At 40.3% G+C, this 14,123-nt stretch overlaps 1 protein-coding gene across 1 annotated transcript in view; it reads right to left on the bottom strand.

Annotated features, from left to right (window-relative positions):
* The window catches only part of DYM (dymeclin), a gene marked incomplete in the record, with an annotated part of 2,754,049 nt that overhangs the window by 1,837,493 nt on the left and 902,433 nt on the right, over positions 1 to 14,123 (bottom strand). Inside the window, 1 exon segment of the mRNA XM_044081708.1 lies at positions 3,998 to 4,143. Coding sequence (XP_043937643.1) covers positions 3,998 to 4,143 — 146 coding nt within the window.

The raw sequence follows: 14,123 nt of genomic DNA, 5'->3' as shown, positions 1-14,123 counted from the left end.
ACAAATTTCGCACACACACACACGCACACACACACGCACACACACACACACACACACACACGCACACGCACACGCACACGCACACGCACACACACACACACACACACACACACACACACACACACACATTAAGATATTATTTCAGCAGCATCCTTTATGCTGTAGGTGCCAGGAAGCACAGAATGTAAAAGGATTACTCAACTTTATTTCTTTCACTGAACTGCACAGTACATTAACTTTATTTATTTCATTGAACTGCACAGTGCATTAGGCTGCAAAACACTATCCTGCTCTGTTGTTGTCCCAATGCCCCAGTGCCCTAGTGCCAAATTACTCAAAAGAATCAGTAATCTAATGAGCACCTAGCCACACCCCCTTCCAAAAACAGGCATCCCTTAGAATAATTTTTGCATACCTCAGGACTTACCCAGCAACACACACAGATAAAAGTAGATTAAATACATTCCCTTTTCTATCTGCAGTAATGCTCGTTATTATTTACCATTACTAACTTCACAGACTTCATCCAAGTGCAACGCCGATAAAGCAATGCATCCGTTTACTGCAGCACTGATGTTGATTTTCCTTGGGTAAATCCAGATGAATGATGGACAAAAGGCAGACACCTCTTTTTTTTTTTTTGCTAAGCAGTTATGTATTTGCACAGAAACCATTCAAAAAGCATTAAGACTATCAACTTTCAAACAAACTGAGCCAAGCCAGACTCAATGATAACACCCTAGTTTGACATACTGCTGACGGTTACAAATAGATTGATTTGTCTAGCAGCTCCAATTTACCTAAATTGCTAATCAGACTTTAAATTAGCTGTGGGCAAAAAAATGCAGTACTATGCAGGGCGCATACTATATAAGAACTGACTTAAGTCATATCAGACGTTCCCAGCCCTAAAAACAACCCCACTACAGACACTTTACAGGCCACCATAATCAAACACGTCAAACAAATTTTGAAATTTTAGGTCCACCAAGTTATATTAGTTGATCAATATCTTGTCCAATCAGACAAGACACTTATGAAGATGGACCTATTTCAGCTATGTCCAAGATTCTACTCTGTCAATTAACATCGAGACTTGGAATAATAGCATTACTGCTAATGACCATCCTACTTCCACTGGATACCAACAGGGTTAAAATTATCACTACTGAAATTCAGCAGCCTTCATTATAAGTGTGACCATCTGGAGTTATGTATTCTGCAACACAGGCCGCATTTTCTGGGTAAAAGTCCTGTCTCAAACATTACATATTTCACTGAGTACATTTCAAATAGCTATGACTCATTGACAATCAAAAGACCTGGACTAAGGATAGCAGAGCGCACTATCCTTGCTGTACACACAAAAATATACAGGCTACTTTGGCTTAAAAAAATGCACCACACATTGATCATGCTGGTACGTTGTTAGTAGTTCAAATATCACTGGTGGTCATACCAAGCTATTTATTGGACTGACCTGTATTCACCCTCTCATCATTAAAAATGCTGGAGGTCATCTTACCTAACCTATATCCCAATAGCTTTTTAGGAGACTTTTGACAATTTCATCTGGGTCAAACAAGGCACTACTGGACACAGCACAAGCAATAGAAAATCTTAGTAAAGCCTCATCAGAAGCAACTAGGTCTAACCCAAATACAAACATTTTGCTGAATTTCATACTCAAATCAAGCCAAATACATTTCTGAAATCCAAGGTCCTATGGAATCTCTGGACTGGAAAAAATAAAGATAAGATAAAGGTTATAGATATACTTTTATTGAATTTAAGGCAAATATGTGACAAATTAATTCCAAAATCACTTAACAGGAGAAGGTGTAAAAAATTATCTTGACTGACCAACACATAAAAGGCACACCCTTAAGCAGAAAATGCCAATCTTAAATAGAAGAAAACTAAAGACCCTAACAAGCTAATCAAGTTTCAAGCACTAAATCAGAAGTGTACAAGCGGGACAAAAGCTGCAAAGTACTGCTATCTCAGGTGGATACATGAGCTTTGTGCTGGTCACTCAAAGTTATTCTCAAAATAAATTAAGGATCGCAGAATAGGGATAAGGCTTTAACAATGCACCAAAGTTTGCAAGCCTTCTTACCATGGCATCCAAAGTATATCTAGTTAATTTGATACATTGTAATACTGCTAGAGAAGAAGCCTTAGCAGCCATAACCAATAATACTCATACTAACATTCTGACAAACAGCACCCACAACTTTTTTTTCACTCTTATCCAAACTTCACTTTAAGGCAACAAGACAGTAACAAGGCTTTTAAAAAGTAATGTAAGGAAAAAGTTAAGTCCCTGGCGTGAAGTCCATCCACCTCTATAACAATGCAGCTTCAATTATTGCCAAAACCTTGGGACCCTGCACTGAATGATCTCTAATAAAAAGGAGTAGTACTCTTAGCCTTCAAACATGGGCTGCGGTGGTGCAGCAGTTAGCATTGTCGCCTCACAGCAAGAGATTCTCCCATTCGATTCTCGGCTGGAGCGCCTTCTGTGTAGAGTCTGTGTGTCCTCTCCACAGTCGAGTGGCACTAAAGACATGCAGGTAAGTGTGAATGTGAATGGGCGTCGGGCTGGCAACTCGGCACATTAAAACTCCACTGCCAACCATGAGCGGATCTGAGTTCCGCTGTGGCAACCCCTAAACAGGAAAAGCCGAAAGACATTTTTTACTCTTAGCCTTCAAACGAGTAAAGTCCACTGCCATGATAAACGTGAACAATACTCAGTCTCCACAAGACGTCTGGTAGATCTTCAAATGCAAATCCTCTGGTAAAGATCTCAGAAACAATAGCTTATGCTTAGCTCATCAAGCTTACTGATATTGGCATTTTTTCACAGTGTCAGCCACACTGAGGGTACAGTATCCCCTTAGTATTCTATAAGGTTACAGACACTATTTCAAAAACATGGAAGAGTACACCTGCTTACAAGGGCAATATTCTTTGACCAGAAGGAAATAAAAGATGCAGTAGAACATTGCACCTTTAAAAGCTGACTAAGAAAACTGGGTTTTGGAGAGAGATCACGTCATTGATTTCAAGACTATTTTCACAACAGGACATTTCACATCATTAACGGAAATGCAACCTCAGACCTAGGTAGTTTTTAACTCTAGTACACCTAATAATTAGTGTTCTTAGGTACACTATTAAAATTCTTTACCAATGATTTAGTGCTTTACTTTAGGCTTCAGATTAAACTTTACTCAGTCACTACTAGGGCAGTACTAGGAAGGAATACAGTTATAAGACACTTGAGGTGTAGCCTAACACTGACAGACATCACAAAACACTTCTTTTCCAACAAATACCTGCAAATGCTATGAGTCTATTATAGTATGCATCTATAAGTAACTGTCATAAAGACACCACCTCAACATATTTCTTACAGTGGTTGAGGTTTGGAAGCCTCACAACCCAGTTGCTGTTTTGCTGTACTTCCCAAACCAATAGGATGTGATGCTTTGGGGGTTTAAAACAACTTACAAATTATGATTTGAACCACAAACAAAGCTAAAGAGCAATAGTCTTCTGTTGTACACAACTATTCCACCACACTTGTACAAGGGAATGCCAATTTATGACGCAAGCTTTGGCAGCAGTAACAGACCGCTCTCCAGTTTACGCTCCAAGCCTACAAACAGAAATTAGGCACTTGAGCACCTTCAGGCAGGCTGTTATCACAGCATACAATCCTAAGGACTAGTCATATAGGTAACAATCCTAGCAACAGTCAAGCTACCAAAACACAGCAAAACATATGACAGAACAAATATGCACAGCTTAGAACTAGAAAGATGGGTACAACAGACTACTAAAATACCATTAGTCTCCTCTATAAACCCAAAATATAAATAAATAAATATTTCAGCACTAAGGTCCAGTCGTCTTTTAATGAATCTGCTGAGGAAGAAATCTGCAGGAAAATGTCACAAATACAGCTTTCGTTTATCGCTGTGCTTACTTGCCACTCCTGATGCTATCCCATAAAGTAGACCTCCACCATCAGATGTCTCCTGCTGGAAGATATGGGAACCTGGAGGAGGGCTTCTTTCTTGTCTGATGAAGTTGTATAACAATGTTTTCACAACTCTGCTGGTATAAGGAACACTGCACAGAGAAAGAAAAAATATATAATTTCAGACTGTGTCAGATTTTATCACATTCTTAAATTAGAAATGTAATGAAAATGATTATGAATTTCTATTAAACAGAACGACTGAGAAAAATTTCCCATCAATTAATAGCCCTCCTAGATCTTATGGTTTTAAACCTTGGTTTGTCAGCAAGTCGAACACCTAATCCACCCTTACATTATATTCATAATTTCTGCTTCTGCAATAACAATGCCCCATTTCTGGAAACAAGCAACAATTATGCCTGCACCAAAAACCTGTAAACCTTCCTCAGGGAAAGAGTTCAGGCCCTTATCAGTTTTTTCCAATCTGGGGTAAATTCCTTGAAAAATGAGTTTACTCTTAGCAAACCACCAAATATTCCTTGTGATCTAGAAACCAGCACAGCTTCCAGCTTGGCCACAGTACCATGACCACTTTATATACACTTACAGACACAATTTGAACCACCTTATATGAGGAAAGCCTAACTACTAACTTTATTTATTTGACATTTGTTTACCATTGTGGTCCCACTGTGTCTACAGAACCCATTTTCAGTGAAGACCCAGACAGAAAACCTCCAAATACAATGCAATGCAGGTGACATGAGGAATGCTATACAAAAAAGCTGATAAAACATAAACTAGGTTACAAGATATACTATACATCTTGACAATTCTATGGTTGTATCTTTATAGACAATTTTAGTCATTCTAACAACATATAAATAGCCTATGAGTAGATAAAGTGTACAAAAGTAGTATGTAGGTAGCACAATGTATGACATTGGTTGTTATAGTCCATGAAAAATAAAATGTTGGTTTCAGTTAGGAAAATAATAGCAGAAGAGTTAGTGATGCAGAAAGATGGTGAGAGAGTGAAGAAGAATAAAGGCATTACAGACCGAGCAGTAGCTTAAGGATATGGTATAGAAACAGAGAAGGAGTTATGAGAGACATCAGGATCTTGTAGACTGTAAAAGAGTGAGATACCTAGCATCAGAAAAACAGGTTTGTAGAGACTTGTGGTCATTCCTAGAGAAAATAAACAAACTTGAGTTCCAGGAAGACTGAGGTCTTCTAACTATTGATGTAAAAGATCTGTACACTTCAATTCCACACCAGGAAGGGATCGAACGGGTTAGTCTTATGTGACATAGGAAAAGGGCAGAACAATCCGAAATTCATTTAGTTGGAGAACTACTGGATACTATCCTTTCCAACAAATTTTTTATGTTCAAGAAAGAATATTATCTCCAAAAAATAGAAATAGCCATGGGTTGCCCACGTGGCACCAGCCTAGCTAATTTAGTGATGGCGTACTGGGAAACAGAATACATCTTTTTGAAACAGGATAATATACAAGATTCGATCCTGTTTTATACACGTTTCCTTGATGATATTTTTATAATACTCAAGGGGAACGAAATAGAAGCAGCACACTTGGTTAACTATTTGAATGAAACCACTAACTTTCTGAAATTTACATTTAATTTCAGCATGGATGAAATAGCCTACCTGGACATCCATTTAAGGAAAGATAAAATAAAAAAGAAATTTTTGGCAAAAATACATAGGAAAAGTACCTATTCCAGTTCGTTACTGCACTGCACTAGCTGTCACCCACAACATCAGAAATGATCAGTTGTTAAGGGACAGCTAGTGAGAGCAGCGAGAATTGTCTCACTTTGAAAGCGATTTTCACATAGTGTGTAAAACTTGAGGAATATGTTTTTGGGACGAGGGTACCCGCCAGATTTACTGAATTCACTAACAGAGGAAGTAGTGAATAATAGAAATAATGGATTGTATGCCCCTATTTTATTTCCAATAGATTCAGGACACGTACTAAGCAACCCAGCAAGGACAAATAGCAACAATACAGTTGAAGGTACAAATTTTACTTTGAGCCTTACAACATTCAACTTAAGACAGTCAAGCCTTGTCCTATATTATTAATAAAAACTGGACTTTATTTAGAAACGACCCAGTAATTATGGCTAAAGTGGGACTTAGGCCAAAAATTATATACCGTAGGGGCTGTAACATAAAAAAAACTACTGGGATCAAGGTTGACTAGGACTACTAGACATCCGGGTATGGTAAAATGTGAGATGAGTAGATTTTGCAGACATATAGATGCAGGTAGATCATTTTTCATTAATGGGAAGTCATATAACGTTAATAAGAAATATAATTGCAACTCTAACTTTGTCGTCTACCTGGCCAAATGCCAAAAATACTCGGCATGTTACATAGGGAAGATAAAACGTAAACGTCGTGAATGAATGTATGAACACTTCTACGCTATAGACAAAAAGAAAAGTACAGTTTTGTACCTACCATAAATGTAGATGTTCGAGGATCTCCATTGCTGCAGTCCTTACATATGGGTATTCCGCTGCCCACAATCGGCCCGAATACCAAAGGGCTAGAACCGGCGTCGGTCATCGGCGCCCGAGACTGACGTCAGTACGTGCCAGTACAAATGCGCATGACCGACGCCATAACCTCAGTCTTTCTTGCCTCAGACGTCAGAATGCAAAAAACACCACCCAAACCCCAGGGAGGGAAAATTGGACTGCAGCAATGGAGATCCTCGAACATCTACATTTATGGTAGGTACAAAACTGTACTATGTTCTTCGTCTCCCATTGCTGCAGTCCTTACATATGGGTAGAATCTCAGAGCAACGGAAAAAAGGGAGGCTGGCTAACTAAATAGCAGTAGGAGCTGCTAACATGCCCTGTAAGATTGCAGTGGCAAACCCAGCCCTAGACCTAGAATAAAGAGGTAAATGATAATGCTTTGTAAAGGTATGTACAGAACTCCAAGTAGCTGCCTCTAGAATGTCTTTAGTAGCTACCCCTCTCAAAAAGCAGTAGAGGTGGCGTAGCCCTAGTAGAATGAGGCCTGATCCCAACTGGAACCTCCTTTCCATGATGAGAGCAACAAAAAGCAATACAATGGCCAATCCACTTGGAAATAGTTTGTTTCGAGACAGCTTTCCCTCGTGAAGTCAAAGCAAATGAAACAAATAATTGTTGAGATCTTCTGAACTCTTTGGTTCTGAACAAATAATACCTTAACTGCCTATGTACATCCAAAGAATGCAAAACTTTTTCCCCTTCATTTTGGGGGTCAGCATAAAAAGTAGGCAAATGTATAGATTGGTTCAATGCCACATTAGAAATCACTTTAGGCAGAAAAGTAGGATTAGTAGTAAGGAAACTCTGTCCTTGTGAAAAATCAGAAAAGGTTCCACTGCCATGAGGGCCTGTAATTCAGATACCCTTCTAGCAGAAGTAACAGCCAATAAAAAAGCAGTCTTCCAAGACAACAACTTCAATTCAGCTGTAGCTGCAGGTTCAAAAGGAGGCAGAGTCAGCTTTTCCAAAACAAAATTAAGATCCCAGATAGGAGTAGGAGCCCTCCGTGGGGGTCTTATATTCTTTGCCCCTCTAAGAAACCGTTTAACCAATGGATGTGAAAATAAAGAAGGGTCACAATCATAGTGAGCAGAAATAGCTGCAGCATGCACTTTTACAGAAGAGAAGGACAAACCCTTGTCCAATAAAATAGTCAAATATTGCAATGTACAACTCAAATTAGGCAATTTGACATCAAAGCCTTTAGCTGAACTCCAAAGAAAAAATCTCTTCCATTTATCAGCATAAACTTTTCGAGTACTAGGACGCCTGGCTTCCAAAATAACATCCAAAACTTGTTGAGGGAGCTGAAGGCCCTCATTCTCTAAAACAGAATGCCAGGCTGTCAGGTGTAGGGATTGCACCCTGACATTGAGAAAATGATTGTTTTCCTGAGACAATAAGTGAGGAATCTGTGGTAATGGCCAAGGTGTTCCATGAATTAAGCTCCTCAACAGAGGGTACCAATGCTGACGAGGCCAATCCGGTGCTATAAGGATCATGCAAGGTTTGTCCCTCCTGACTTTCAACAGCACCTTTGGAAGAAGAGGCAAAGGAGGAAAAGCATACACGTGAAGGTTGCTCCAACTGAAGGATAGTGCATCTATTTTCCAGGCTTTTGGATGAAACAGCCTTGTGCAAAACAGTGGCAGTTGGAAATTCAGAGGAGAAGCGAACAGATCTATGTCTGGAGTTCCCCAAGCCCTGGTCAACTGAAGAAATACCTGAGGGTCCAATTTCCATTCGTGAGGATCCACAATCTGTCTGCTCAGAACATCTGCTAACGAATTTTGTGCTCCTGGCAGAAACTGTGCTCGAAGAGTGATGTACAGATTCAAAGTAGTTTCCCATAACAGCATTGCTTGTCTGCAAAGAGGGTAAGAATGAGTTCCCCCCTGCTTGTTGATGTACCACATGACAGTTGTGCTGTCTGTTCGAATCAACAGCAGTCCTGGTTGAAGTAGGCTCTTGAATCCTTCCAGAGCAAATTGAACTGCCAGCATCTCTTTCATGTTGATATGCAAGTGAAGTAGCTCTGGGGGCCAAAGGTCTTGAATCCATTTTCCTCTGAAATGAGCTCCCCAGGCTGACTCCGAGGCGTCTGTCGCCAATATCGGACTTGCCTCTGGTTGGGTCACAGAGAGCCCCTTGTTTAGGTGACATTCCTGAGCCCACCACAGAAATTCTTTCTGAATGCAAGGTAGAATCCGAATGACAGTGTCCAAATCGTGGCTGTGTTGAGTCCAAACGCTTTTGAGATACCATTGTAGCTTCCTCATATGCAGTTTGGCATTGGGAAGTACTAGAATGCAAGATGCCATGAACCCCAAGGCTTGAAGGACTGTCCTTGCAGTCAGCCTGGACATTACTGATAGCTGTTGGAAGTATAGGTGAAGATTTCTTTGTTTGTCCGGGGTAAGAAATGCCATCTGAGCAGCTGTATTCAGTCTCACACCCAGAAAACACATCTCTTGTGAGGGTACTAGACTGGACTTTATTTCGTTCACAGAATACCCTAGGCAACTTAAAACTGTCATTACATACTGCAGATGTTGAAGAAGTTCGTGCTTGCCTTGAGCCAGAATCAAACAGTCGTCCAGATAAGGATAAATTTGAATTCCTGTTAGTCTGAGAAAAGCTATTACTGGAGCCAGGACTTTTGTGAATACCCTGGCACAGTAGACAAGCCAAAGGGCAATGCAGAGAACTGATAATGCAAATTCCCATTCAAATCTCAGGAATTTTCTGCAACTGGGCCTGATAGGAATGTGAAGATAGGCCTCTTTGAGATCCAGAGTCACCATCCAGTGATCTTTGCCCAGCATAGGTAACAGCTGTTGCAGTGTTAACATCTTGAATTTTGGAATTTCCAGAAAGGTGTTTAGAATGGACAAATCCAGAATGGGCCTCCAAGTATTTCCTTTCTTTGGCACTAAGAAAAGATGGGAATAAAACCCTGTGCCTCTTTCTGCAGAAGGTACTTCCTGTATTGCTCCCAACTGAAGCAGAGAAGAAATTTGTGCCTGTGCTTCCAGTCTTTGCTGATGAGGCACATCCGGCATACCTTTGAAAGGAGGGAATGTGTGAAAATAAAATTTGTAGCCTCGAGTTATTATGTCCAATACCCATTTGTCTTGGGTAACCAAATGCCAATTCCTTTTGAAAAGTCCCAGTTTTCCTCCTAGAGGAGCTGCCAGCAAGGCAGAGTCCGGCAGCTAAAGACAAAGGTCATTGGGTCTGTTTCCGAAAGGACTGACCCCTGCCCTCCCCAGCAGAAGGGGTAGAAGAACTCAAAGATCTAGAAGTAACAGGGCCCTGAGAGGAAGCCCTACCTCTACCTCGCCTCGACCTGCCCCTAGGTTGATAATCCGAAGAGGGGAAAGACCATCCCTTAGCAGGCCAATTCCTACTGAACTTAGGGGGCTGAACCTGTAAAAAGTCCTTAACTGTCTGCATAGACTTAGCTTTTTCCTCCATTTTTTTCAAAACTGATTCTACTGGAGGGCCAAAAAGAACATCAGATTGCAGAGGAGCATCCATAATTCGAGCCTTAACATGCTCCGACAAGGTCTGATCTTTAAGCCAGGCATGCCTGCGAACAACTGAACTAGTAGCAGCCACCCTGGAAGTAGCCAGTAAAGCATCAAAACCACACTGCAAAGAATGCTTACCAACTTGGTCTGAAGCATGCACTAAATCCTGAAGCTCCTTACATTCAGTACCTTCAGCTAAAGCATCTACTTTACATTTCAATTGGCCCAGCAAATAATTTTGATACCTGAGCATATGAAACTGACAATTTAAAGCTCTCATAGCCAAAGTAGAAGAGGTATACAGTTTTTTACCCCACCTATCCAGGGCCCTAGCATCCTTGTCCAGGGGAACTGGATTCCTAACCACAGAAGCCCTAACACCTTTGGGGCCTGGAGTAATAGTTTCTGGATCAGCCCTAGGACTCTTATATAAGTACTTGTGAGCTTCCGGAACCCTGTAGTATCTATCTGGTTTAACCGGGCAGGAGGCAGAGAATCTGCTAAGGGCAGCCTCAGAAAATACATCCTGAACAACATCCAGTACAGGGGGAATAGCCAAGGGCCTATGCTGAGGCAAAAACAAGAATTCTCTTAGCCTTATTCGAGAATCAGAATAATCCTGGCCCTCCCATTTGAAATGTTCCCTCATGGAATGCAAAGTCTCAGAGAAAGAAAAATCTTCTGGAGGGGACGCAGAGGGAGTAGTGTCCTCAGCCCCTGAATCAGAATAGGGAGGGAAATCCTGAAGTTCTTCTACAGAGGAATCTGACTCATTGGAAGACTGAACCAAACCCTCCAACTCTGTCTCTACCCTGGGCCTCTTCGCAGGGGGGGGCATAGTACCCCTAATTAAAGTAATCAAATCTTCAGCCATCTTTAACATGTGCTTCCTAGGAGCTGGACCCTGGGGACTAGCACCAGCAGAGGCAGACTTAGACTTAGAATGGGCTTTGCTTTGAGAAGGAGGAGGCCTAACTACCCTATGAGGGGAGGGAACCACTGACATCAGAGAAGCACCCTCAGCCTGGCCTAACACAGGAGAAGCCACTTCCTGTAGTAACAAAGGCTCCCCTTGAGACTCAGGTAAACTTTCAGAAGGAGCCGCTGAAGTAGTCAGTGGTTCTCCAGAACCGGCGTCCAGAGTGGACGACTCATCCTGTTTGGACCGCAAGGACTTCTCTTTGCGTTTTTTAGAAGAACCAGGCGTCGGCGAATCCGACGGCATGGTGTAATTACAACGTTTACCAAACACAAGCCTAGCACAGTCCAACCGACGTTTAATAGTACGCTTGTTAAAAGTAGCACAAAAGCGACACCCAACAACGTCGTGCTCAGGCCCCAAACAAGGAATACAGAGTGAATGGTAATCCCTATGAGGAATCTGTTTCCCACAAGAAATACAGTTATTAACTTTTTCTGACATACGGCAATACTGAGGCAAGAAAAAGACAAAAGTGTCCCCAACGGGGTACTTAGCCCAACTTGGTCTCCGGTCTGAAACTCAAAAATTGACAATTCCAGAATGCCGAACGGCACTTGCAAATGCTGCTTCTGCTTAGGACCACGCGGCAAGAAAGACTGAGGTTATGGCGTCGGTCATGCGCATTTGTACTGGCACGTACTGACGTCAGTCTCGGGCGCCGATGACCGACACCGGTTCTAGCCCTTTGGTATTCGGGCCGATTGTGGGCAGCGGAATACCCATATGTAAGGACTGCAGCAATGGGAGACGAAGAACATCAAGAAAATGCATTAGCAAAACATATGTCTGAAAGTGACCACTTTTTTAAATTTAAAGTAATTGATCAGATATGCATTGGTGGTAGGGGTAAATCAAGTTCACTCAAATTAGAGGAACTAAAACTGTACTGGCAAATTTTATTAAATGCTTATAATTACCCAGGGATAAATGACTCCTGTTCGATAACATGTTTGAGATTGAAGAGTCTTGAGAGAGTAATTATTGTTCATGTACGGTACTAGATTACATTATGACAAACATAAGAAATAAAGTTTGTGCAATTACATATATATATATATATATATATATATATATTTTTTTTTTTTTAAGTAATTAGTGTTTTTTATTACTTAAGGTAGAATTGACAGTATGGCTGTTATTTAATATAAGGTAGTATATGTAGGATGTTTTGTTAGATAATCTAACATTTTTATGACAAGTTTTAGTAACGCAGTTCTTTGTAACTGAATATGTTAGTGCATTTAGTGCAATGTGTGTAAATTTAGCTTTATAGTTTGAATAATATTGGGATTAAGAGCCTAATATTTTCATACACTATAAATTTAACTTTATAGTTTGAATAATATTGGGATTAAGAACCTAATATTATCATACACTATATATATATATATATATATATATATATATATATATATATATGTATGTGTGTGTGTGTTTTTAAAAAAAACGATGTATTTTATGAATAAGGGGGTGCTCCCCAAACTAGGTGAACTATGATTGGTGGATATTTACCACATGAGTAAGCCGGGAAAAGTTAAATACTAAATGTTTAATGGGAATGTTATCTGAAGAAGTTTGTATATTTAGTCAAATGAAAAGCCTTTCATTAAATAGTTTTACACAAACCCCCCACGGTAATATATACCCAACCTTTATCCCTCAATCAAAATATCACCATCATCTACTCATCAAACTAATAGCTAGTCTAAGGCACAACCTAATGACAGACGGAGATATCCGCTCTATCCCCAGACCAATATCACAAAATAAGGCCTCCAGTAACAGCGACTCCAGTTACCCCATTCCCTCACTTGTAACTAACCAGTCTGCAAGTGCACTGTTGGCTATGCACTTAAAATAAGAAGCATGAAAAACAAACTCCACAACAAACATACCCTTATATCAGGATATTCCCCAGACATACTAGGACTGTCTGAAACATGGCTAAAGCCAACCATTTCAGACAATGAGACACTCTCTCCAGGATACAACATATTTGGACTAGACAAAAAAGGAGGAGGTGTAGCCATTCTCTATAAAAACACCCTAGATATTACCAGGCCAATTCTGCAACCCCCCCATTCAACAATGCTGAAGTACTAGTTACCAAACTGAAAATCCATAGTAACAAATATATCAACATTATATGTGCCTATACTCCTCCTGGTAACAGCATTAATACCATGGAAGGTCTACTTCAGTGGCTGTCTACCACATATTCTCAAGAATCCATTATTCTTGGAGATTTCAATTTAGACTGGACCACCTGTTCCTCCCAAAATCCTACCAACCACATCAATCTGTTAGGCTTTACTCAGGTGATCTCCTCTCCCACTAGAATAGATAAAGCCACTAACAGAGAAAGTATTCTCAACTGGATTTTAATCAGTAACCACCCTAACTCCTATTCATTTGGTACACTCCCAGATTAAAGCAGCTATCACCTGCCAACTTTCATCATAAAAGACAAAGCTATAATTAACAGTAACCCCATTTATAGAATGATTAGATACAACAAATATTTCAACCTTACCAGATTTCAAACTGATCTTAGGCTTTGCAACTGGTCTTGCTTAAATTCACTACCTCTTGAGGAAGCCATATCCTACTTCAATACGACATTCCTAGCCATTCTAGATGCTCATGCACCATCCTGTACCATCAGATGCAAACCAAACTATGCACCATGGATAACAAAGGATACCAGGACTAGAATCTCACTAAGAAATAAAGCTTGGACACACTGGAGAACCACCAAATCTCTGGTGGACCAATTATTCTACCGGCAACTTAGAAATGAAGCTAAAAAAGCCATAGTTAAGGACAAAAAGGAGTATTTCTTTTATCTACAACATAAGCACCAAACTAATCCACAAAAATTCTGGTCAGGTATCAATAAAATACTTCATCCGGGCAAACCCACTACCCAATTCCTACAAATACCCACCCCCTAAAACAGCTTTAATTGCTTCTTTACAGAAACAATTCAACTCCTCGCCAACCAAAATAACCTCACTATAAGTAATACT

This window comes from Protopterus annectens, chromosome 1.part1, assembly GCF_019279795.1.
Source record: "Protopterus annectens isolate FY-2018-M chromosome 1.part1, PAN1.0, whole genome shotgun sequence".
Lineage (NCBI taxonomy): Eukaryota > Metazoa > Chordata > Ceratodontiformes > Protopteridae > Protopterus > Protopterus annectens.
This window is presented reverse-complemented; position numbering and strand designations above follow the sequence as displayed.